This window comes from Melospiza melodia, chromosome 8, assembly GCF_035770615.1.
Source record: "Melospiza melodia melodia isolate bMelMel2 chromosome 8, bMelMel2.pri, whole genome shotgun sequence".
Lineage (NCBI taxonomy): Eukaryota > Metazoa > Chordata > Aves > Passeriformes > Passerellidae > Melospiza > Melospiza melodia.
The window spans coordinates 19,070,415-19,097,641 of record NC_086201.1 but is presented as its reverse complement, the minus strand read 5'-3'; the positions used below and the strand labels follow the sequence as shown (position 1 = coordinate 19,097,641).

The 27,227-nt window shown below is 40.7% G+C and overlaps 1 protein-coding gene across 2 annotated transcripts in view; it reads right to left on the bottom strand.

Annotated features, from left to right (window-relative positions):
* Window positions 1-1,661: 1,661 nt before the first annotated feature.
* Window positions 1,662-27,227, bottom strand: part of CERS6 (ceramide synthase 6) — a 96,975-nt gene continuing 71,409 nt past the window's right edge. Inside the window, exons 8-11 of one of the 2 annotated variants that reach the window (XM_063162059.1) lie at window positions 24,684-24,790; window positions 10,782-10,938; window positions 9,774-9,797; window positions 1,662-7,520 (exon numbers count right to left, since the gene is read on the bottom strand). In XM_063162059.1, coding sequence (XP_063018129.1) covers window positions 7,359-7,520; window positions 9,774-9,797; window positions 10,782-10,938; window positions 24,684-24,790 — 450 coding nt within the window. In that variant the 3' untranslated portion in view covers window positions 1,662-7,358. The remainder of the gene's footprint in view (window positions 7,521-9,773; window positions 9,798-10,781; window positions 10,939-24,683; window positions 24,791-27,227) is intronic. The other variant, XM_063162060.1, reaches the window with a different exon arrangement.

The window sequence follows — 27,227 nt, the reverse complement described above, 5'->3', positions numbered from 1 at the left end:
CTTTTCATCTGATCAGTGAACTATAGCAGTAACATTACAAGTAGGTCATATTACTCTTAAAAAACCCTCAATACTCAACTTCTAATACTTACTTTCATATTACACTTTCCAGTTACTAAAAGCTAACAGTTCTGTGGCACATGTAAACAATTACCTTTGAAAGTCAGAACCTCAGGAACATGTCATTGTTGCACACAACTCTGCATTTAAGAAACCCCTCCACAACAATCATCATTGGTTTGGCAGACTCAGGGCTGGAGAAGGTGGGTGTAAAACACAAATTGGCATCTTGTTCTGTGAAACCCACTTAAGCAGGTTACTGGCTGACAAGAGTAGACAGTGTAAAATCTGTCCAGGGGCAGGACTGGCTGCAGCAGAATGGATCACCAAAAAGACCAAAACCCCCAGCACAATTTAGGGAAACAGAACCCTCCACCCACACTAGCAGAGCTGGGACTACCTTCCCTCCACATAAGCCCCCAGCCTCTGTCCATCACAGCATGATGAGCTACTGAATCATGCAGAAATTTGCTCATCTGGGACAGCTACACATTTGGATTCCCTTCATCACCTTCTAAATCTACAGGAAATTGTGTCACTGCCTTCTAACTCTCCTGAAGCAGCAGTCCTCCTGCTGTCCTCGGAGAGCCACTGTTTTCTGTGCAAAGGGTCCTTTACAGACTTAGAGCCAGAGCACAAAGCTCTTGCTCTGTGTGATGTTATCCTGAGCTGTGCTCTGCACACACTGCCTCTCCCTTGTGCTGCATAAGTTGAGGAGCAGATGTGGCATAGGGAGCAAAAGACATTAGACATACCGCTGGACAATATTCCACATAAGTAAATCTCTTCATAAATACCTTCATTAAACATGAACTGAAGTGCTATATTAAATGTAAACAAGAGTATCTATATATTATCACAGAGCTGTATTAACAACTAAATTTGCTAAAGATCTATAGTTCTTTAACATAATGCACACCCCATCTGCAAAAAGGCTTACTTCTCTTCCAGTGTAAAACTTCAACTGATGTGTGAAGATCCCTATATGACTGATACTTGTGTTATGAGAACTGTTGCCTAAATTTCTTTGTGCTGAAGTTACCAGAATTTTTTCAGGCATCCCATTTCTAAGTACTTCCTCATAATCTTTTAATGCTGCAGCAGAGCCTGCCTGATAATGGTGTTTTGTAGGCTTTATTTTGATGAGCTGCAGCTTTTCCTTTGGAGAGCCACTCCTAGGAGTGGCTCTTTTTTCTCACTTCCACAAGAGGCTAGTAGGGGGTGCTTTGCTGACTGACTCCTTAAAAGAAAACTGAATGTGTATTTCTAAAGAAACTCTGCTCACTAAAAAAAGACAGCTTTTCCAAAGTGGGCTCAGTTTGACATTCAGGAGTTATTACCATGCAAAATTTTTATGTTTAAATCCTAGAAAATTATCCTTTTCTGGTAATGAAAATATTTTAGTTTGTATTGAGAGAACTTGATCTTCCAACACTTCCTGTTACAAACAGTTTCATACAAGAAATAACATAAAGTTATTTAAAGACACACTTGGATCTGTCCAAAGAGTGTTGGAGTCTACAGTGTGGGTAACAATCTTTGAGCTAAAACAAAGGAAAACATTGTCTGCATCTCATAGAAAAAAATAAGAAAACAAAATCTACATTTCTAATACTTATGTTTATTATGAAACTGTCTCCAAATTAAAATAGCCCACAATACTGGTTGGTTCCAGAGATTTTATGAGGAATAATTTTTCTCTGTATTAGAAAAAACCCCAAACCCAGTCAAATAAAAGACAAAATAACCTCCAAAGTTCCACACAATAGCTATACATGAAAGGACTTCTAGCTAGTGCATCACTGTATCCAGAACAGTGGAGTTCCTACACATCACCACATTTCTGAAAGAGTTGCTCAAGCACAGAATTGTCATGAAAACACAGGTGAAAATGTGTCATCTGCCTCCCCTTGACTTGCAGCAGTCAACACACACAGTATGGTATGAGAGCTTGTGTAAACAAGAAGAGCAAAAAGCTGAAGCTCAGCAGAAGCCAGAAAATGTGTTTTGTTGCACCCATTTTAAGTCATGTAAGACAGTATTTTTTGCCTTTTGTCTGACACATGTGATCATTGACATGACTCCAAAACATCCTTTCATGGTATTTCCTACAGTTTTTTAACTGAAAGCAATTTCAAAGATTGAGAAGTCTGTAGAGACACACTCAAACACTGTGTTTTCATTGCAACTACAATCAGAAATCTTTACAGTGTAAAAGCTGTACATGTACACCACCTTTCCAAACCTCCACTAGAGCTTTTTAAAAGAAAAGGGAAAAAAAGAATAATGTTGTCTTACTGAAGTTCCCATTAGGTCCCTGTTCCAAATCAAAACCAGTCAAAACAAGTAATACAAACTGGTTTTGCTTCATGGTTTAAAGGCAACTGTAGTTTGCAGAACACTGAAGTTAGGCCTAAGAGGGTCTACATTACAAGAAGGGTAAAAAGTTTTAAATACTCCTCTCCCACAAATGTCACAGGAAGTAGACAATAGGAGACATACAAAAATGAGTTGTAGCAAAGAGATTAAGAAAATACCAAAGCATCAGCTGTATAAAACCAATGGTAGCCCATATTTCTCTGAGATACAGAAGGCTGTGGTAATGAGAAAATGAATGAAATGGGCATTAGGCTTCCCAGTGGAGCACTCTGTGTAAGACAGGGAGCACCTCAATCACCCAGCAGTGAGCAGCAGTGGCGTGTGCTGCAGGGTCACGGCTCTCACCCTCATGTCCTGTTCACAACCAGGAAGTGATTTTCACCTGAATCAGATACAGATTTAAGACAAGAATCACTTCACTGTAAGCAAAGCTTTAGTGCATGTACTTGGTCTCAGAAAAAGCATTTGGCATTGGCAATCACGTGGTCACAGAATGGTCACAGGCTGAGGCAGGAGATATGAAGCTGTGACACCTGGACCAATTCTGCTGGAATCATTAAATAAATAACAGATAGAAAAAACTACAAAAGGGCAACAAGGAAACAGCATGGGGCACTTTGGTATTTTAAAACTAGCACTACTTAACACTGATCAAGTCCCAAAAGACTCCAATGTCCACCCATGTTGTTTGATCAGGTATTTTTACCATTTTCTGCAATGTTGTTCTTTATGAAAAACAAGCAAACAAAACCACCAACATACCATGTATTTTTCTTTTGATACAAAATATGCCAATATGGGAAACACCACACAAAGGGTAACCTGAATGTTATTTTACTGTAATCTGGGCTCTGTCTAGGAGAGAAGACAAATTCTTACTATTTACTAATAAACTCTAATTTCCTCATTTTTCTACTTTGACATCTCAACCACTGTGTCATGTACTGTACTATAAATAGGACCATAGAACTCAAAGACAGAGAAGTTATAGAGTACAAACTCTCATTTCTAGAATTACTAAATTACAATTCTACAAAAGGTGTGAATATACAGAACCTTTCAAGGTCTCACAAACCATGCGAATGATTTCAGTCAATCTTCTAAAATATGTGCAATCAACCTCTAAATACTCGATGACCTCCAAATGCACCTTGCAAAGCTCTTAATCAGAAAAGCAATCAAATTCAAATGAAAAAGGAAATAATTGCATGGCATTTTCTCTGCAGAGTGGAAGATGAAGCCAAAGTTTTCACACCCATTAGTTGAAACAATGAATTAAAGCACACTGCCATGTCTGATCACTAAATCACTTGGTCCTTCCCACTAGAGACAGAAAAAACTGTAAATTCATAATTTTTATAATAAACCTCTAGCTTGAAAAATCATTGTGTAGCAAAGGTTGGTGAAGTTCTTAAGGCTTCCTCTTACCCTATTCCCCCACATGTGTCATTTGAATCTCTCTTACTTCACTTATTTTCCAGACATATCTGTAGAAAGTTTATACTAACTGCTAAGAACAGAATCCAAAAAGCCGGGATGATAGGGACTAAGTATGTCATTGGGTGTTAGCTGAACCAAGGTAACTGCATACATGCTTTAGCATTTCACAGATGCAACTGAAATTTAACCTCAAGGGAAGAGTTTCAATCCCAGATGCACCATTTAACAGTGGGGATCAAGGGACCTTGGCAGGCTTGAGAGGGAGGCCGATGGAAACCTCATGAAGTTCAAGCAAGCCAAATGCAAAGTCCTACTCCTGGCTTGTGGCAGTCGCAGGCACTCCTGCAGGCTGGGTGGAGAAGTGATTGAGAACAACCCTGTGGAAAGACTTGGGAGTGATGGTTGGTGAAAAACTCAACGTGAGCCATGAGGGTGCACTCACAGCCCAGAAAGCCAAATGGATCTTGGCCTGCATCCAGAGGAGTGAGGGCAGCAGGGCAGGGGAGGGGATTCTGTCCCTCTGCTCTTGTGAGACCCCACCCAGAGTACTGCAGCCAGCTCTGGTGTCCCCAACATAAGAAGGACATAGAACTGTGGAGCATGTCCAGAGAAGAGCTGTGAAGTTGATAAGAGGACTGGAGCAAAAAGGAGAAAAGTTTAGATTAGCTATTAGAAAGAAATCCTTTACTTCAGGGGTGGTAAAATACTGAACAGCTTGCGCCCAGGGAAGCTGTGGATGCCCCAACCCTGGCACTGTTCAAGCCAGGTTTTATAAAGTCTTGAGCAACCTGGCCTAGGATGAAATGTCCCTGCTCATGGCAGGGGGGTTGGGACTAGATGATCTTCAAGGTCCCCTCTAACCCTTAACATTCTATGATTCTGTGACACCCTAACAGCATACATAGTGATGCTAAATCATCTCAAGGGTTGTAGCCTTGACTCTACACCTGAATGCACATTACAGAGCATTGCTGAAGAGGACCAACAGGGACTAAAGGCCTCTGGCACAGGGATTGTTGCTGGGGACTGCTCTATGCCCTGCATCACCAACATTGCAGCATGTGGTCTATGTTGTGCATGTTGGCAGTTCAGAGCAACATTCTGTTCTCATGTGAGACAAAATATTTTGCCAGAATGCCATTTTTGTAACCATCTTTGCAGAAGGGAAATGGTTCAGTGGAGGCAGTAATCAACACCACAGAATTAAACTGATATTCTCCATTACCATTTTAGCAGGTCAGATTTCAAAAATTATAATCTTAATTTAATTGATCCCAGGATGGTTTTATTTTAAAATCCTGGAATTGTCTTTACAGTAATTACTACACAGCTGCAAACACAATAGATAGGATACTTTCCATTGCAATCAGCATATTTTCACATGTGTAACCTGCCCTGCAGAAAACTGTATGAAATCAAATGCACAGGAGACAGATGAAAAAAATCAGAGGCAGAGAAACTTTCTGGGGAGAAGGAGATTTAAGTAAGGCTCCCTTGCTCCTTCAGATATACTCATGGGCATTTAAGCTATGCAGCTGCTGGATTACAAAGTTATCTGGGTTTTTCAAAAGATGCTCTGTGGGTAGTAGAACTGACAGATCTTTTGTGATTTACACTTTCTGAGTTTTCTTACCTTTATTATTTACTAAGTTGAGGTACTATTTCCATTCATGCCATTCCAATCTTGCTTTTAGCACACCTCCTTTTTCCTAACACACAGGAGTTTCTATGGATAATAAAAGTTTTAGAAGTTTTCAAGAGTGACCAGTAGAATAGGACAAATCTCAGTTTTAAAAAGAAAGAAGTGACAACACAACTTTCTTCAATGAAGTCTATATAAAATAGCATCTTTAAACATGTTTTATGGCATCAGAAACCATCTATATTTTACTATTTGCATAGGTGGAAGGAATCAGAAATGACCTCATGGCTCAGGTTTCCAGCTGAACACAGCACTCCAATCCCTTTGTATACAGAAGACACACTTGAGATTTTTTTCCCCTGTTTTTTTTCCTTCCTTTATTTTTTTAACTTTTATATATGTGTGTGTGTGTGTACATCAGTCTTTGGTCTATAAGCACATTGGTTCTGTGTGCACACACAATACTGTTGAACAGTAGGTTGCATAGAGTCTGTTACCCAAGAACCCTGCCTACTTTTGGCACTGCTGTCACAAATCATGCAAGAGTGTCCTGCAAGAGCTGTATGATCCTTAGCATCCTACATTACACTAAACTTTGATCTAGAGACTGGAAGAAGTATGCATATTATGTTTGAAAAGATGTTTACTTAGGGTGTTATTATGTCTTCTTTGGGACACTATGTATAAATCTTGGATAAAAAGGAATGCAAAATTATTTTAAAAACGCCCCCTAATTTTATTTGTAGAGGTGATGAAATACTGCTGAGCATGCAAAGGTTGCTTTGAATTATGCTGAGTGAATTTTGCTCAAGTTCTCACATATGTAAAATAAAATAATGTAAAATAAACCAATTTTAGAAATGTATGACATTCTGCCTTCCCTCTCTTCATCCTGCCAAGGAAGTAGCAATAATTTTGAGAACAATACCTAGACTGAGCTGAGTCCGAGGAAGAAATGAACTTTTCATCTGCTGTTTTTTCCATTACACCCCTGTTCTCAATCAGGTGAATGTGCAAGAACAATTTCAGGAATTAAGTCTGGATTCAGAATGGTGCATTTGAAGAAACACCTTTTTACACGGAATCTCTGCAAAAAGCTAAAATCTGCAGAGGTCAAAAATTGAAAGGCCAAAAAAAAAGGTAATAATGAATTTATCCAAAGTGCTGACAACAATGCTTTTGGGTATTTGCACAACAAATCAAGTCTACTTCTAATGCAATTAACCACCAAATTGAATTTTAAATTATGCTAAAATTATATCCCACAATTTTCCCCCTCCCCTCAAATTATGTTGGAAGAACAGTAACTGTGATTTGATAGGCAATTTCAAAACCAGTACTTTAAAACACAAAGATAGCAAAAATATCTGAAGCAGATCTAAAATCTATAAAGCTATGTTCTAAATTACTGTAAGTAACAAATCAAGCAAGTATTACTTATAGCAGATTCAGCAAAACCAACAGGGATGGACAGAAGAGATCTGAGCATGATGCTCTCCGTTACCGAGAATCCAAGACACAAAGTTTGAGAATGGATATTCCCTTTTGTCCAGAAGTTCCCAAAAGAATAAAAAATAAATAATATTTCAGACAGTACAAGTGAAAATACTGCTCCCATTGTGTCAGTTACATACACATACAGCATGCCTACGTATACAGAATGGTGTGCTGTCTTCATTCACGAACAGGAAATATGGCAGTGCGCTATCAGAATGCTTTGATACTCCTAATTTTTTTCTGATGCTGAAATACATGAATAAACTGCATTCACGACTTATAATTTACTTCCAGTAGCAAACAGTTCGTTCTGTTCGTGTCTCATGACTGAACGGAAGGATTAATGCTCCTCTGAGGAAGTGGCAGCAGTGAGATACCCATTTGTCCCGTTGGCACCGCTGGTGCCGTTGGTGGTGACCGTGCTGTGCGGGCCCTTTGAGCGCGGTACTGTTTCCTCCTCATCTGAGCTTGACTCAACGTCACTTCGGGCATCCTTTGCTACCTGTACAATGTGGAAAAGAAGTGGGCAGTAGGTGACTGTAAGGAAACAACTCAGCTCTTTGGTTCAAGAGAATCAGAGAATTCACACATTTTTTTCAATTTGAGTTTTGAAGGCGATTTCAGCTCTGGCACACTTCTCTGCCTTTGCCTGCCTGCACTCACTTCAAACACAGGTATCGGCACATAAATATGCCACGTGCAAAGGCAGGCTGAGAACTCAGCACTGGTGCACTGAAGGTAGTATGGCCAAGTGCTCAAGGCAAAGGGTTTTGCACAGACCAAAGTAAACAACAATCAAAGCTCCCAAATTCAACCCAGGCTCAGTCCCCCTGCCCTCCTACTAACTACAACTGTCCTTCATTTGGAGTGCTGCTCTTTGACCTGATAATACAAAGTGTTCAACCCAACTTCCTGCCCCTTACTTCCCAACTCACTGGAGACCACGTGGCTGCAGGGAACAGTGTTGAGTGCTCGCAGGAGGAGACACGAGCACTGCTTGAAATAAAACTCATCACCTAACTCCAGTCTCTGACTTCAGACAAGTGGTGAGAATGGCACTTGCAAAATGTGGACATAGTCCAATTCAGTCTCTAAAACAGGAATAACAGTTCCTGTGTGCCCCATTGTGTCACTGGAAAGGTGTTTCAGAAACAGATGGACCTTAGCTGCTGTTTCCTGCTAATTTTCAGCTGACTTCTTCGAAAAATCTTGAAAATCTCCAAAATTAGCAAGAGTCCACCAGATACAATACAAAAAAGAACCAGCATCAACAGAAAGAGGTCTGAAGTTTAACCTGCATGCCTGTTTCTACTGTTTGTAGAGCTCAGCATCCCAATTTCTTCATGATCAATCCACAACCAGACAATTACAGCTGACTTCACTACAGCAAATGGACATAAAAGGGGGCAAACACATGGTGAGTCTTTTTCCTGAAGAACTAAAAATGCTTAAAGAACAGGGGCACTGTGTAATTTTTCGCTTACAGTAATTCTCCTCTCCTTTGGAAAGTCTTCTTGACAATTCCACTCTCATCTCAGAAAAAGCCATTTGCCTTTGGAGCTCTCAGTGTTGCCCTTGCAATATCCCAGTACCTGAGTGACACCATTCTGCTTGGAACCAGTAAAAGAAGAAAACAGTTCCCATACAGCTCCCAGTAAGTAAAGTTTTTAATGCCAATGTCTAGCAAGCCCACAATTCTGACACCTGTGAAACTGGACTTCAGCTGAGGTCAGAAATTTGGTTCCATACTTTACAGAGCTTCAATCAATAGGTTACTTCAATGTCTCTCATATAAAGGAACTTTTATATTGCAGCTGGTGGCAGTACAGAAATACACTTAGAATTATACCCTTATCAGACAGAAGAGAATGGTCTCAGCACACAGTACTGAGCACCTGGGATCTATGTGATAGCAGAGCAGATGACTGAACAATTCTGCTTCAACTTAAATTCTCTTAATAGATTCACTGCCAGTTTTTCTGCTAGGGTCCTGCCATAAAGCCAAAAATCAAAATAAGATTCTGTGCTGTAGCCAGTTCTTCTAAACATGGGATCTGCTCCCTTTGTTTTTAAAATGCAGCCACGAAGCAGTCTTTGCACTTAAAACCTGATATGAATGCAACACATCTTGCAGTACTTAGAACTTATCTGTAAGATATCTGTAATGTGTTGTGAAAATAGTTTTTATTTTATTGCCGAAATAGAAAGAATGAGGAAGTTAAAATCTGAAGGAAAATTCATCCTCTGTATATATGTCATACATATCCATCTCTAACCTAGTCACTGTGTTACTGCAAGTGTCTGACTCTGCTTTAACTCTGTAACAATCTCAATTTTCTCCTGTGCAATTGTTAGAACTACAAGGTGAAGGTATTACAGTCTCAAGTGTGTGTCCTGAATGCTGACAGAGCAGATGCTTATCCTGCTGAGATACAGATATACATATATATATATATATATATGTAAACACACACACATACTATCTTATCTATCTATCTATATCTGTATGAAAAAAAGGTGAAACATAATAGCACCCAGATACTACAGAGAGAAGTGGGTTTTAATGGTTTTGTGTGATGCATAGCCAAGAAGTAAAAAATAGCCTTTCAAAATAGTGTTTACTTAAATATATAAATACAAACAATGGATGAATACAAGGCAGAAACCACAAATTAAAATAACCAAAGCAACCCAAACCACAAACACCGGTGTTGTCAGAATAAATCTTTTGCATAGTAAATTTAAAGAAACTTACGTGCAAGGGGTTCCACTTCCCAGCCTGCCAGCACAGCACAAGGGAAAGGATAAACAAGCAGAGTAAGAGACAGGAGGAAGCAGTCTTTGAAGTTACTGGTTTAATTCAGACAGGACAGCTGAGGCTAATAACTTTTAAAAGCAGAGCAGACTAAAGTGTGCCTTCCAGGCAAAATTCAGCTGGTGAATGCACTGTCTTTCACGATGGAGTGGCAGATTCTGGGCTCTGCCAGTGCATGGCTGAGCTCCCGAGTACATTCACAGATAGCAATTTTCTGGAGAACAATCCCATTCACTTTGGGGTCAGCCACATCAATATGCTCTCCTCTTTAAGGGCGAAGTGTCCTGACTTTACATGATCTGCAAGGATTAGCTCTACCATCTGCACACAGGCCCTGTGTCTGCACAGCAATTGTAATGTATTTCTGGGGGTGACACCTTCCTGTCAAATGTACCACTGGCAGCAAGACACTAAAGTCTACCCCAAACAGTCTACTCTGGGAATACTAGAAAGAAAATACAGAGCTCTTCGCAGTACCTCACTAATACCAAAACCCAGAAGAGGCTGTGATCAGTAATTTTGCCACTAGCAAACACAGAATTTCATGTTGTATTATTACTGCTATCACTTCCAGCTGTGAAATGAACATTTTGCTAACAACTACTAAAAGAAGAAAAACAGAACTGGCAGCCCCAAGAAAGCAGTTTATTTGTTGGGTTTCTTTAACCTGATTTTCCTAATGTAGTTTAGTTCAGTGTACTACACTGTAAAAAAGAAGTGCAGAAGCATATATAAAGACAATCACTATACAGAGTATTATTAACCTATTTGACAATCATTAGGAGTGGGAAAAAGTTTCCAGGAAAGGAAAGAAGAGTTTATCTAAAACAAGATGTGTCTTCAGTAGCATGTTATGGATTAGAAAAAGAAGAAATGAATCCAAACAAAAAGTGACTTCTATTGATAATAGAAAAATAAAAATCATGAAACAGAACTGTGTTGTCTTACCTTGCCCTTTGAAATAGCTTTGTAGGCTGCCTTTATGATTAGGTAAGACCAAAAACAGTGCAGAATTTGAAGAACCATAAGCAGCACATTGAAGACCCACAAGGCAGGAAAATTGCCCAGAGCTTCATACAGTTCAAACAACGTTGTATTTAATATCCTAGGAAAAAAAAGGGACAGAAAAATAATAACAATTTCCTTAAGCCAACAATCTCAAAGAAGTTATTTTTAAATCAAAAAGAAAAGTACTTAATTAGATGGGATCCACACAGACAGTTGGTTTTCAAAGCAATAGTGACTTGGACTGAATCACACAGTTGTCTCCAGAGAGAAACAACATCAAAATATTGCTTTCAATATTTAACTTGATTTGTAAACATTGCATACAGAAAACAAAGGTCCTCAGTGTGCATTTCTTCTCTTCGTCTATAGAGCTAGCAGGTGTTGGCTGACCCAAATAACACCTTCCCTGATTGATAACAAAAATTACTGGCCCCCATATTAGCCACTGTTTTGCACTAAATCCAATTTGCACACCACTTATGTACAACCAAGAGTGAGGCTTGGCAGTTACATCCAGGACAGGTGGGCAAAGGACAGTGAGGGGTGGGAGACCTCATTGCAGCCTTCTGGTACTTAAAGGGGGCTTATAAAAACACGGGGATGAACTTTTTAGTAGGGCCTGTTGAGATAAAACAATGGCTAATGGTTTTAAGCTAAAAGAGGGTAGATTGAAACTAGATCTAAAGAAGAGGACTTTTACACTGAGAGTGGTAAAACACTGGAACAGATTACCCAGAGAGGTTGTAGACTCCCCATCCCTGCAAACATTCAAGGTCAGGTTGGACAGGGCTCTGAGCAATCTGATCTAGATGAAGATGTCCCTGCTTGTAGGGGGATAGAATATAAGCAAATCAAGATAGTGCAGGAAGTAATCTTACCCCTAAGGAGTTGCAGCTGGGCCAATTATCAAAGATTAGGAACAGGCCTGACTTTAACAGGCCACAGCTGTAAGCAATGAGAAGAAGAGTGCTATAAAAGAGTGGGGTGGCTGTTGAGAAGGGAGCTGGAATCAGTTGGCTGCTTTGTGAGAAAGAAAGAGTCAGTGCTCTGAGGAGATGCCCAAGAGAAACACCAAGAAGGCATGAAACATTTGTGACAAGGAGACAACAGTATGGAACCCCTGCAATAAGATGACAACACCTGCTCATTGCAGGCAGGTTGTGCTGAATGACATTTAAAGATCCCTTGCAATCCAGATCATTCCATGACTCTAAGAAACGCAGGCAGTTCTACATATTTGAAACAAATTTTTGAGAATCAGCATTTCAGATGCAGGCAGTAAACTGATGTCATAATGAACTTCTGAAGCTTTGCTAATCCAGCACTAACTTTCTGCTCAGATACCCTGCCACAGCAGGTGATTTCAATCTATCTTAGCAAACAGCCTGACAGCAGAGTGGAGAACAGATGATAAAAACAATGTCATTTTTAAAAACAAATAACGATCTAGGAATGGCTGTTAATTAGTGGAAAAAAATAAGGCAATATAAGGACTTGGCAAACGTCATCCACTTTCCCTGCTGATGCATAAATTCATTAAAAACCCGGCTGCCTTTCTGTTCTGTCTCCTGTTTCAGCTCGGCCATCCCCGCTGGTCGCTAGATGGCGCGTTCAGCCCGGCAGCCCCGGACCCCGCACGGGCGCACAGCCGCGCTCAGCCCCGCGCAGAAATCAGGGATACTCGTCTCGTCCTTCTAATGAACAACCGCATTTCCCACAGCATCAAACCAATTAAAAAAAAAAAAAAACCAAAAACAAAAACAAAGTAGTACTAGTATGAAATATGTACAGACAACAAATTCAGAATACCACATTTAGTGGTAATGATACACACCCAATGGGTGAAACACCACTGATCACAAAGCAACCAGTGATTGCTCATACACTCGACTCAATACTGTGGGGGTACTTCATAGTACTTCTACCTTTTCATTTTTGCCTTCTTACAGAAGTTGAATGTTTTATAACCTTCCTAGACAGTGTTTTTACACTGTCTTCTGTTTATGGTGCGAGCACCAGAAAATGTTTTCCAGTTTGCAAAAACCCCATCACATTATTGCTTCTGTCAGGTGGAACTCTTCAGTCTCAGCTTTGTGCAATTTGTTCCGCCAGTGGCAGCTATATTTGTCACAGTAACACGCCACTTTACAGTTCAAGGGGACACTCTCATCACATCAAAACAGACGTGGAGTCAGCACGGTTCAACTTCACCAGTGCTTACTGCAGTTCTAACCATTACATCAAATTCAAACTTGAAATCAACAACTCCTGTATATAAAGTTACCATTGTTTACACTCAACTGTCTCTATGTCTAAATCTTCAAATGCCACAGAATTGTAAATGAAGCTTCTGCAGGTTTCTGTTTATATTTTATTAACTGGACCAAATTCATCTCTGGGGACTTCCACAGAAGTCAAGTAAAAAAAGCAGCATTAGAGATGAGTTAGTCCACTCTGGCAGAAGTCAGGAAGAAAGCAAGGCCAAAAAGAGTGCTTCTGGTATCAAAAACCCATGTCCCATGTGCAAATGACTCATATATTGTGTATCAGATAGGGAAATAAGCCTCAATGAAAAAGCAGACTGCTTTCTAATCTGTTGTGTCTGGCAAACTAAGGACAAGACTGGAATTCTCCATTAAAGCTGCAAAAAGGATCTCATTAATTTGCCATCAATGCTAACAGGGCGTTCAGTGGTCTGACGTGCAGGCTAGGTGTTCATGTTGAACTAAGGCTATGTCCAAGCACCTACAGAGCAGAAGCTGAGTGAAAAATACAGAAAATTACAGAAAAAATAGACATGAGCAAATAAACTCTCAAAATAAATAAATTATTTCATATTAAAAGTCTGAAATGGGGAAAATTAATAAGGTTATGAGTCAGAATATATGGAGAAATTCTACTTGCAGAGAATGAGGAAGAAGGGGAGGAAAGATAGGTTAGACCACTTTCCATGAATTTCACTGCTTCAAGTATTCAATGGAAGCATTTTAATCAACTACACAAGTAATAGGGACTGGAAATAGCAGCACAAAAATAGATGGAGGAGAAAGTGCCTATGAGATGCATATGCAAATAAATATTGGATTCAAACAGTCAGAAAAGCACTTAAACCTGTAAACACACTTTTCAAAGCTCTCCAGTGATTAAATCCCAGCTTTTCATAATGAATGGTGGAAACTTCGATTCTTGGGTATCTGACTTGAAACAGCTGGACTTGATCTCACAGGGGAAAATTACCTTAAGCTGCAAGTGCTCTACCTTTCTGAAAACTTTTGCCAGCATTTCTCAGATCTTTGCAATTTGCAACTAAATGTTAGCTTTGGCTTTTGAAAATAATTTCTGTACTGTTTGTTTTCTGAGCCCCTGAAAGACTTTGACAGCTGGAGAACACAACACAATTTCATAGAAGGTATTCTTCCCTGGTTAAATGAATTCCAAGGAGGGTTGTGCACCTGGCCGTGTGAAGCACTCAGTTTAGCATCTTGAATTAAGCAGTACGGCTGATGAAAGCAAATAAAAATAAATTCACCACTTAAGATCCAATCTACTCTTACAGAAATCTGTGGTATTTTTTCAGGAATGCTGCCACAATATCTGAGCCACTGGGAGAGATAATCCTGTACTTACTGTACTACCACTCCAATTATCAGAATAAAATGAACACATTTTCATCAACTACTAAACAATCACCTGCAACACACCAACAGTAACACAGATTTTTGGTCTAGTCTCTAGCTCTTTATCTAGCCAGCAAAGCAGTACTTGGGACACTAGAGGTAACAGATCCACACTGACTCATTAACATTACACTCCCCTCCCACAACTTAGTGGGCCCAAATCCAGGCCCTTGGGTGTCAGCTACTAATTCTTGGCAAATTGATTCCTTGTCTTGCACCAAGGATGAAAGGAAAACCTGGAGATGAAGGGAGATAAATAAAGAGAGGAATGGGTGGAAGAGTAAAGTCCTTAGCTATATTGTCTGAGACCTGATAAAAGCGTTCTATGTTTGCTTCTGAAAGCATCCTGAGAGAAACAAAAAGAGCTGAAAAGGAGGATCATGTGGAAGGAGCAGGTATTCTTCCAGACAAGCAAGAAATTAGTGATAAACTCTGTTTGCAGAATGATGCATAGCAGCATGATGGGCACTATTATCACATCCAGTGGGAGCAGAAACTGTGCAGCTGAAATTAGTGCTACTGCAAGCTGCCTTCCCTTCTGCAGCACTGCCCAGTGCCCAATATTCTGCTGCAACATGCTGAATCAAAGTCACTTTCTTAACACAGCACAATAGATGGGAGTCTCAGATATGACCAAGGACAGCATGATACAACACCAGCTTGTCTAAATAATTCAGAATAAATGACTTTATCCCCATTATGTGTGTATTAGACAACAGTATTTTATATTGCAGTGTAACACCTGTATTGGGACACCTTTCAATACTGCATGCATTACCAAGAAAATATGTAATTACATTTATGTAATTATGTAGTTACATTAATTATCCCATTTAGTGCAAGTAACTCAACAGTGCTCCTACCTGCAATGCTTCAAAGTTTCTGCCCCTTTTTAAAATTTTTCCTTTAAAAAACCAAACATTTGCACCAAAACATAGTCATTTATTCTTCATTATATGTGGTAAAAGTGACTATGACCAGAGAATAAAGAGTCAGGAGTTCTAAATTGTGAATTTAGCTGTTATATTAACTTATGTGATCTAAGAAATTCCCAAATTTCTTTACACAGTTCATTTTTTGTTAAAGATGTGCACAGAGTATTGGCACACCTTGTTGGCCACATAAAGATGAGTTATTAGCTTGATAAAACACTGTGGACTACTTCTTTAACTGATGCCACAAAAGTGAAAGGTAGAAAAAAATGTCACTGAGATTGACAGATAGATGAAGAGCAGTGGAGTGTGAGAGTACATGTATGTGCACATGTTGATCAGCCACAGGATGATAAACCAGACACTTTCATCAGTGGTCAAGATTCATCTCTAGGATTAAGACCTTGATTGAAATCTGACAGGACTTCATATCCCAGGCTGTCCTTGTTACTTTTAAGGCCAGTGCTACACAACAGACCTTACACACAGATGTTTCTGCATGAGACTTCAGATGAACTAAACAGCTTTTTACCTGAGAAGTATATGGAATCATACACAAAACAGTCATCAAATTGAGGAAACTTTGGTTTACAGCACTCCATGTACTGGAGTCCTTAGGCTGCAGTGCAGCTAAATATTTAATTATAGCAAATCCAGTACATTAAGGGCTACACTGCCAAGTTTTTCATCTGAGTTTCAGCTTGGCCAGCTGCTGTGTCTATATCACTGTTCTGCTTCTTGGTTTTTGCTGAGTGGGAGAACAAGCTTGTTTCCCTTTCCAGATCCTGCTGTCTCTTACATTTTCAGCCCTCCAGAGTATCAGTGCATGGCAAATACAAGAGAAGTAGCAGAAACCCACTGTGAACAGAGAACAGTCAGATGAACCAGTCACCCACACAGAAGCAATGAAGCAGGGAAAGGACTGGGAGAGAGAGAGAGATGATCTTTCAACAGCATCTCAGACTGATTCATCAGATTGTTTGGTTGGTGATGCTCATTACCCTCCTTCTTTTAGAGAGCTGATGAAAGATCTTTGCAAAATGCAGAGACAGAAAGAATATAACCTATTGAGTCAGTATTCAGAGCAACGTTAAATCCACACACTTCAGTTTTATCAGTGAGGTCAGCTCCACACGGCATTCTGCTCACCCACAGCAGCCCCACATCAGGGATCTCCTGACAGGGTACCAATACATGCCCAGCTGCTGTGGGCTGGGTGGCTCCTGTCCTAATGCCAATCAGGAACAATATGTCTTTGCAGAAATTACAGCCCTGCCACTGAGACTGTGTTATTTTAAGTCCTGTGTGCAGATCAATAGGATTTCCAATTCCTTAACTAAAATGATGGAGCAGGCAGGAAATTATTCATGTTTGATGTACTGTAGAAGAGACCTGACCTAGCTGTCACTGTCCTGGTTTCAGCTGTGCTTTTCACTCAATTCCTTCTCATCAGCAGTTACTGCCCATTAGCTGATTTTGCAGCCACTGGTATGAATAGTAGCATTTACACTCTTGAGGATAGAAAAAACAAAGATACAAGGTCATAGGCACTTTCACAATCCAAACTCAAACCTCAGGAGAGTCCTTCATAGACATCAGGTTATGGAGAGAACTCAAGTTTCCTAGCAGAATGTAATTATACACAGCAAGATGTTGTATCAGTAATGTGTTATGACAAAATGCTTGTGTAAAGGCCCATGATAATAACTCACAGGTACTGAAGAACTGTGTTATGCTAAGAATGACACTTCCAAATCTGAAAATCTTCAGGCACCTATAAAACTTTTACATGAGCAACAGAGAACACATATCAAGATCCATTTTCCTGGAGTGCATATTATTCTCCAAAGAGGAAAAGCATTTGTTGTAAATTACATCGTTTCCAATCTTTGCAAAACAGAGTATCAGATTATAAAAAAGCCATCCTCCTGCCCCTTTCTGATGAGTAAAACTAAGTGCAGTTGTGCTAAACTATATGCAACATCAGTGTCTGTGAAATCATCTCTAAACAGTTTTCAGTTTAATCCAATTTTCTTAATAATTATTTATTCTTCCAGAGATGTTATGGGTCAAGCTCTGCCATTGTGCAGCCCCAATGAAAGCTATGGAATGTGCTCATTTACATGGGCCTGGGTTTCTCCCAGGGTGCTCAGCCACCATGAGCCCCTCCCAGCTGAGCACAAATGAGATTCCAGCCCCATCAGGGCTGTTGATCATGGAGTTCAAAAGTCATTGACTGTTTCAAGCTGCTAAGTTAACTTCCTCTCCTGCTTTTGCATAGCTATGATTTTTACATCCCACATCTGTCAGAAGCTTGCAGTAGCATTGTTCTGCTTTTGTATTGACTCTGTAGCACCACAAAATACGTGCCAGTAACAGCAACAGCAAACCCTGGTGCTAAAGGTATCTCTAAGAGAAAAGGGGCTGAGAATAGGCAGAATGTCTGCACAAGTTCAAACTACCTACCTGAGCTGACTTAAAAGTGGCTAAGACGTCTGGCCACAAGAAAAACAACCATGCTGCTTCCCTTGCCCTGACACATTTATGGCAGAATAATTCTGAGCAAGAGAAGTGCCGCTGCACAGGTGTCTGTCCTGTTTCCAATTGGTGCACAGGTTTTAGACAGGACATTTTTCTTAATTAAAAAAGAAGTATGAACACTAACTGAATAGGCTATCCTTGACAACAGAAAGCATTATTATACCCACAGAGTACAGTCTGTAGAAACTAAAAATAAGAATGGGTTTGGAAGTCTGATGAAATCTTTTTTCATATAATTTTTTCCTGCTATGATCACATGAAAATTTTAAAAACGGCAACTCTGAGCAAATGCCACATTTTGTTATTTACATTGCAAGCCCATAATGGTGACTGACACCTCTAACCTTTCCATTTCTTATAGCTTCCCTGTAAATAGCTGGATTAGTATTAACCTGTACTCCAAAGATTTCACCCTTGCTTCATGTAAAACTCCAGAGGCCTGAGTTCACAAATGCTGTAAAAAATTGGAGGAAATAAAATAACTAGGCATTAGAAAGGATAACATCTGATAATGTTCAGTCAGAAGCAGATGGGATGACAACACTATATACACTCTGCTAAAGAGCTAAGACAAGAGCTGTGAGTAAATTTATAGAGACATAGTTAATTAAACCTTCTTTTTAATCCATAAATTGAAGTCTATGAGTTCTTTGAATATACTATTGTTAGTTTGCCAAAACCTTGTTATCAAATGCTCTTGATAAACTGATTGATTATAAGTTGCCTGCTGAAACTACAAACATACTGAAATGTAAGCATATCAGATAATTTTTGCTAGTTTTACAGCATCCACTCAATGACAGTATGAATAGCATCAGGAATCAAGTATCAAAATCATAATTTATTCTTTCAGAATCCGCTACCCACAAGCAACATGTGATTATGATTGTGCTCTGGTTTAGACAATATTCTGAGCAAAATGAGCTTGAGACAGTGTCAGAAGAGATCATCTTAACAAAAAAGTTATTTTATTATCCTAGCTAGGCTAGAAAGGTTTACAATCCAACAAGAGTAACTAAAACCATTGCTAAACAATTGTGTTCATTCAGAGTGCAGGCAAGGTGTGGGCAGCTGGGACTCATCTAGCTACCTGAATTCTCACTCTGTGAAGAACCTGACCAGGACTCTGCTTTAATCACTGTCTATGCATTGCTCTGGCACTGTAGGGTGCTTTGAAGGGTAGGTTGGAGCTGTCTGTTTCACCAGCATGTTCAGAGGAGTGAGGCAGAGAGACTCTGCTGGGGTCCACATGCTGTCCTCCCACACAGCGCACGTACTCCAAGGGCCAGTCAGGAGACAGCGTGCCAGGAAAGAAAACCAGCATGAAAGACAACAACTCAGCTTCACTGCTTGTTAAGAGCTGTACCAACCCAGCCAATATCAGCTAAAGAACAAAACGAGGAAAAAGAGAGGGTCAGAAAATCTTTGTAGCAGTTGCTTCTTATGGGGGTTCTGCACTGCCCTGTTTGCTCAGAGAGAAGCAGATTCCAGGATAAATGAAGGGACAGAGAGCAGTGCAAACTGGCAGTCCTGTCTCCCTGTCTGGAACACAGAGTGTGTGTGCAGTAAGGACAGGGCTATGCCCCACAGTGGTGCTCAGCCAGCGGTGGCACTCAGGAGGAGCTGCTCTGCCAGTCATGCAGAGAGGACTGCAGCTCTGGCAAGGAGCAGCTGGGGTTCATTAGAGCTCACCACGCTGAACAGAAGTTAACTGTAACTCATGAAGAATCACACCAGGCCTGTCTGGTTCATGCAGATACTCACTGCCATGTAAAGGCAATTAGATATCAGCCATGAGCCAGACTGTGTGTACTGTCATGAACAAGCTTCAAAAATGAAAGAATAGCAAGGAACAAAGTTTTTTTCTGAGGATTGGCTGACCCATACTTATAAAAGGTACATTGGCACCAAAATCTCATTTAGAAGCCACACACTGCAGTTGATGAGGAGACATACACCTGAAACAGCTTTGAATTTTAACAGTGAGAATTACTGGTTTCCATTTTTTTCCCCCAGAATATTTCCAAACAGACTCACAAAAAAAAAAAAAAAAAATCCAGCTAAGATGTACCTACTGGCATGAAACAAGACTATACCAACTAATCAAAGTAGTTGACTGTCCATCTTCACAGCTTTTAATGTGATACAACTCTGGACACTGACAGTGTACAAAGAGATCAAGAACAGAAGGCATAATAAGGACTACCTGGATTATACCAAATTTGCCTAGATGAGAACTTGTAGGACAGTATATGCAGAACATGACCTCTGCTCTTTATAATCTGCTTCAATCAGGCTTTCATTTAAATCTGCACGTTAAGGCACTATTTTGTATTTCTCAGTGCATGTGTGTAATACAAGCATGCTGAGAACTCACAGGTCAACCCATGAATGCCAATGCTGTTTGCTTGTGTCCTTGTCTTTTGACAGCAGTACTTGTCAGCAACACTTCCCTGAAACACAGATTCTTACCTCCCAGACAATATAACTCATTATAAATGTAATCAAAAGAAGTGAAAAACTCCAGAAAATCACATGCTAGTAACTAGTCAGAGCAATTTGAAAGAGCCTCAATTTAACTGGTTTGGTGCCTTAACCTGGTAAATAAATATAAGCCCAGCTTCCCTGAGAGCTTGAAGTAACTGCTTTACCCAGCCTGATTAGATTAGCCAAGGGCTTGTATAATTTATATTAACTTTTGGTTGATATTGCTTTCATTCTCCCTACAATCCTGGTTCACCTGAGAAGGCACCATGTTCCTCCTGACTCATGGAGAGTTGTGTTCTATGTTGTAATTTGCTAGAACAGTGATTATGTGCAAGTGGGAGAATTTCACAAGCAAAATGTCTTGTCAGTGAAAATAGCAGCTTTACTCCTACATTCACTTAGCAGCAGGAGGCAGAAAGTATCCTGGGGTTTTTGAATTATTGCTGAAATGAACTCCAGATGCCTGCAGAAAGACTGCTAAATATATACCTAATTGCCAGCTTCTTTTGTCTTAGCCCTGCTGTTAAACACCCTTCAAACAACAGCATTTGATACGTTCTGAATTCTCCATGAGCCCCTCTATGCACAAAGAAGGGCCCTTGTGCCAAGGGGCAGCACAGCAGGGCCTGGGCAGTGACGTCCCTGCCAGCCTGTCTGGGGCATTCACCTTCCTGCGTGGGGGAAGTTTTCTTACAAATTACAGCCTTGCTTTTACATTACATGCACACTGATTTTATACCTCTCAGCCTTTATGCTAGCAAAATTTGCATATTTATGTAATATTAATCAGGCACCAAATTTTGCTATTTTGAATTTTCAGCAAAGGAGAGCAAAGCTATACTTCCTGGCCTGCTGCCACTCCAGTGAGTCATCTTTGCTGACATGCAAACTAATAGAGCTCAAGATTTAGAATTGCTGTTTCATAGAGGAAAAGGATTTGGGAGACACAAGCTCATGTATGCCATGGCTCATCCCTGCCAACTCTGACTCCCACATGCATTGCCTACAGTACAGCTAGAACAATGAATCTCCCTCTGGCTTTATCTAAGGGTAGCCATCAGGAAGAGATGCACAGAATATTCTGAGCTGGAAGGGACCCACAAGGATCATCGAGTCCAACTCTTAAGTGTATGGCCCATACAGGGATTGACAAACATCAAGGCAAGGGTCTTAAAAAAATCAAATATTTTTTTTACACCACACTAAACTATTTGCATATTCAGATAAATGAATGTATTTTTCATTGATTCAGGGATACACTGGTTTGGGCTTGCACAGACTTAGTTTTCTTCATGGTAGGTAGCATAGGGCTATATCCTGGATTTGTGCAGGAAACAGTGTTGGTAATTTCAGGATGTTTCTGTTATTACTGAGCAGTGCTCTCACAGAGCAAAAGCATTTTCTGCTCCTCACACAGCCCTCTGTGAGGAGAATGGGGTGCACAAGGAGTTGGAAGGGGACACAGCTGGGACAGCTGCCCCCAGGGATACTCCACAACATGTGGTGTCGTGCTCAGCATACAAACCTGGGGGAAGAAGGGGGAAGGGATCATGTTTAGAGTGTCAGTGTTTGCATTTCACAGGTCACCATTACAAATAGAGCCCTGCTGTCCTGGAGATGGCTGAACACCTGCCAGCCCACAGGAAGTGGTGGATGAAAGCCTTGTTCAGCTTTGCTTGCGTGCACAGCCCTTGCCTTAACCTATTGAACTGGTTTTATCTCAGCTCATGAGTTCTCTCCCTTCTACCCTCCTGATTCTCTCCCCCATCTCACTGGTGGGAAGGGAGTGAGCAGCTTCCTGGGGCTTTGTTGGCAGCTGGGGTTAAGCATGACAAGGCAGAGAGATCACCAGGGTCCCCACTCTGGTTGTGACAGGGAGCACACTGCACACTGCCAGCTGCTGCACTCCTGTCAATGGACAAGCCCTGGCTCACTCTTCTTTACTCTCTCCCTTCATGCATTTCTATATTGATAATACCCCTTTTGAGCTTTCTCTTTTCTGTGCTAAACCATCCTGCCTGTCTCACCCTCTCTTCCCGTGAGAGGTGCCCCAGTCCCCAGATCAGTCTCAGTGGCTGCTGCTGGGCTGTCTCCAGTAGCTTTGTGCCTCTCTGCTGCTGGAGGCCAGAGCTGGACAGTGCTCTGCCTGTGGCCTCAGCAGGGCTGGCAGAAAGGCAGGGTCCCCTGTCTGAGCCCACTGCCCACCCCCTCCTAAGGCAGCCCAGGGCTCCAGCAGCCTTTGTTACCACGAGGGCACACAACTGGCTCATGTTCACCCCAGTGCCCACTGGAACCCCCAGTTCCTGTGGTGCGAGGCTGCTTTCCTGGTGATCAGCCTCCAGAAAATACTGCTGCAGGGCTCTGTGCAGCTTTTGCTCAACTTCTGAGGCTCCTGTTTGCTGTATCTGCAGCCTGTTGAGGCTCCTTCCCTTTGGATGGCAGCACAACCCTGTGGTGTATCAGCCATTCCTCACAGGTGGGAACATGCAAACTTGCTGAGGGTGCACTCTGCCCACTAATCCAGTAATTATGTAATTACAAGCCAGTAATTTCATCATAGAAGGTTATCAGGTTGGCCAAGTATGATTTCCCCTTTGCAAACCCATCCAGTCCTCACCTGACTGAGCCCTCCCTTAAGCACAGTCATATACTGCAGTCTCCAGCAGCAGAAATTCACTGGTGAAATTGGGTCCCCCCTCCATTTCTCAATATAAAACAGAAAGTAGGGGTCAGGTGAAATCCTATGAGCAGGAATGCCACCATTTTTCCTATATGACATCATGGAAGTAGAAAAACCAGCTTATTTCATTTACAGAAATTCAGTGAATGGCCCAGTTGGCTTCAAGGAAGGACTGAGGAAGGGAAGCAAAACTGTTTAAGAAAGAAAAAAACGCTCCTCAAAGAAAATAACAAATGTTTCTAAACATGCAGTTTGTGTGTCTATCCATTTTAATGTTTGTCATGTTTGTTCACCAACTCACAACAAAGTAGGGACCAGGCATTATGACAATATCTTTGGAGCCATCAAACACTAAATGAGACTTCTACATTGTAGGGTTAAGCAGAGCTGATGACACAGCTCCCTAAGGGCATCTTGCTCTTACCCTGTTTGCATTAACAAAACCTCAAAGAAGTATCATTAGTGAGGTTTGGAAAGGAAATTGGAGCAGGGAGGTTGACATTGGCATCTGTAAATCCTCTGCATATAAGGAGCTCGGTGGTAATCTAAACAAACTCTACAAAGGGTACAATTTCTGCCATTCTTGCTGCTTCCCAAAAACAAAACTGTCATTTTTAATTTTCTGATGCAATGAACGACCTCTCTTACTTGCCTAGAAATACAGGTATCTGTGCTAGTTCTGTTTATAAAAAAGAAAAGATTGAGAAAAGAGCCAAGGCCAACACCTTCTCTCAGCCCTCCTCATATATAGTGCACAGGATGCAGAAAAACTTTAATGCATTTTTACAATGAAGTACCTCCATGTGTTTTCTAATTAGCCATCTGCCCCCTGGATCAGAAGATCCCAGCTACAGAACCAAACATCTGTGCTCAGCCTGTGTGCATGCATGTCTGTGTACCCACAAGAGTGTGAGCACATGCAAGCAGCTGACTGTCTGGGAAGATGTGAGATTGCAGTAAAAGCTGTGTAATTTCACACAAACCTAGACAGAAGTGTTACACAGCTGCCCCAAGAACCCCAATTCAAAGGAGAGATGGAAAAGGAGAGTCTGCAGTATCTCAATCTGCATGACAACAACATCCTTATAGCAGGTCAGATTTTACTTATTCCACTGTGTTTTCTTTAGGCTGAAAGAATGCTAGAATATTCTCAGTGCATGAAGCATGCACTGAGAATATTCTAGCTTCAAGCTTAGCTGCTGGTCGGTTTTTTTGGTGACTAATATTTTCATTTTCCTTTCCTTTCTTGCCAATACAGCCAGCCACCTGCTAGTCTGAAGCTATGCTGTCTCCAGCCCACTTCTAGCAGAAAAGCAGCAGAAGGCCCAGATGTTTCTCATCTAGCACACAGTAAACACAATGGCACTCTAGCAAACAGGCTGTTCCAGCACCTGGTTATGTCTGAAACTCTTCCCTGGTGCTTTGGGAAACAGAGTAACAGCAATGAATCGTTTTCAATTATAACATAGTTATTTACAAGCTTGTTTGGTGCCTAGAGCTTGAGGAAAACAATGTCCTTACTCACCATAAGGGATATATGCCAAGCCTACTGACAATGAAGACAACGGCAAATGTAAGGAACAGAAGGTCACTCAGTTTTTGACACTTGCAATAGTTTGCCATTTTGGCAGCCTGCAAAAGAAAAAGATGTGTTTTTACTTCCATGAGGACAACTCAATTCTCTTGTACTGTGTATAAGTTGTAAGAAAAAGAAAAAAATCAAATTTTTATGATATCGCTAACATTTTCACTGGGCCACCTGACAGTGATCTTGGAACTCCTCTCCACCAAGCAGCTGGAAATATCTTCTTTGGAATAAAAACCGAATCAGACTACATAAAACTAGAGTATGTATTTAATTTATTTCCCATTCATTTTCATTTTTGAGATTGTACAATTTCAGATTTGCAAAACTCTTCTAAACCTTTTATGGAACTCCAGTATGTTTACGGTGTCTTTGTCCCCAACTTCTTTACCTGCTTATCTTTCACCTTTCCAGTATGCTCCACTGGCATTTTCAGCATCCATCTACCTTCCATGTACCCCATGCTCTCTGACCTTCTAGTAGCTGCTATATATAAACCTTGTCTCAATTCCTCCAGTACACCCCATGTACTGCATTTTTCTGAAGCATCTCTTCTTCCTTTTCTGCCTAAACAGAGTAGTTTCCACCTCAAAGATTATACCCCTCCCCTTCAAGTATTTTTCCAAGGCTCTCTTTTCAGCTTCTGCTTTCTGACTTGTTGTCTTATGCTTATATTTACATGCTTTTCTCACTTGTCTTCATGTAATCTTCTGACTCTTTCCCAGTGAAGGACTCACTAATTCATTACTCCTCTCTGAAACTGTTCATTAAAACACTGATCTTCCCAGAAGTTTCTTTACCCTTTTCTTCCCTAAGAAAATGGTATATAGGGAAGGAAGCTTGTTTTAACATGTCCGTACTGCTTCCACAGTGTTAATGTGTACAAGCAGTTAATTATTACTTTAAAACAACATCTGCTTTGAGACAGGGTCAGTCTTTCTTCATGTTTTCTGTCAAAGGTATCCAGAGAGTCCACTTAAGTCACTGGGAACTCTTTTGTGACCACTTAAGCCACTGGGAACCCTTTCAAAGCTCCTTTCTGAGGGGACCTGCATCCAGCTCCCAGTACCCCACAAGACACTTGTGCAGGCTTCCAGAGCACTAAGAGGGAACAAAATTACTACAACCAGGCATACAGAATACACTTCTGAATGCAGAATTCAAACCAGAGAAAGAGATAATCTGGATGCCAAAACCAAACCTGCACTTTTGGATGTTACCTAATTTCTGCAATGTTCAACTAAAAACCTGAACATGAAGATTATTCCTCACTAAAGAAATCCAGTTAAGAAGCTCCCAGAATATGAGGAAAGCCATCACTGCTGTGAAGAAAACATAACCCTTCTGAATCAGTCCTATTTTCTAGAGGTTTGAAGCAGTTTGAAGGAAATAGCCTAGTTTGAAGGAAAAGAGAACACTTTGGTGCCAACATACAAAGCAGAAGCATTACTAACTTCCTTGCTTTTCAGATGATGGAAAAATCAGTCCAGGAATTCTGGATGTATTTCCATGGTGGCAGTCTAAAAAACTGGTTTCATAGTGCATGAGGCTGATATTACTATAGCAACTTGTAGTAGTATCATGCCATTTCTCAAAAACAGTACAGCTACTGGGACATTGGTTCTCAAATAACAAATTACAATAATTCTACACATTATAGTGATAAGGAAAGACTAGAAAAAAGGGGAATGAATATGTTGTTGTTGGATGGAACTTGGCCACCTAAGACAATAGAACACAATTTTCTGAATTTAAAAACCATGACTACAACTGAGGAACACAGCATTACAAATTCTTGAAATCCTACTATGGCTCTTCCATACTTCCAGATACCTTAAGACTAGTGGAAAAAAAAATCACCTCCAGTATTCCCACCAATGCACACTACATTTTGCAATGAGAATAACAAAAAATGGTGCTTCCCAGCTTTCCAGTGCATGTGTTTCATTATGAAATGGTAGATGGAAAGAGTCTAGTGGCCTCCAGAAACAGCTTTTAATTTTTACAAATATGTAATAGGTAACACAAGTCAGGTGCACAACTGACGCATCAAGGCAAGCCATTTAACCAACTTCTTTTGCAGTTTGATAGTTTTCCTCCTCTGCACTGACTTTTCCCTCAGTAATGTCAGCACCGTGCAAGAGTCCATCTCCTCTCATATGGCACCAGTGCTGTGACCCACTGCCCTAGCAGCATTTCCAGCGAAACCAGACTGAAAGAACTGACTAGAAAGACCACTCAAGTATGTGCCTCGTGAGGAAGCATATCTGACCAATGTTTGCAACTGGTGAGAACACCAGCAATTCCTCTTTGTCTCAGTTAATGAACAGAGGGTAAAGATTAGCTAGCCTAGTACAGCTGCTCTCTAGTGTTTTTATAGTTCCACAGACTCTGGTCTGATCTAGAATAAACACCTTTAAGTACCTCTTTCTGGTGGTGAGAAAAGAGGAATGAAGAAAGTTTAGGTGAAGTCACAGCTAGCTA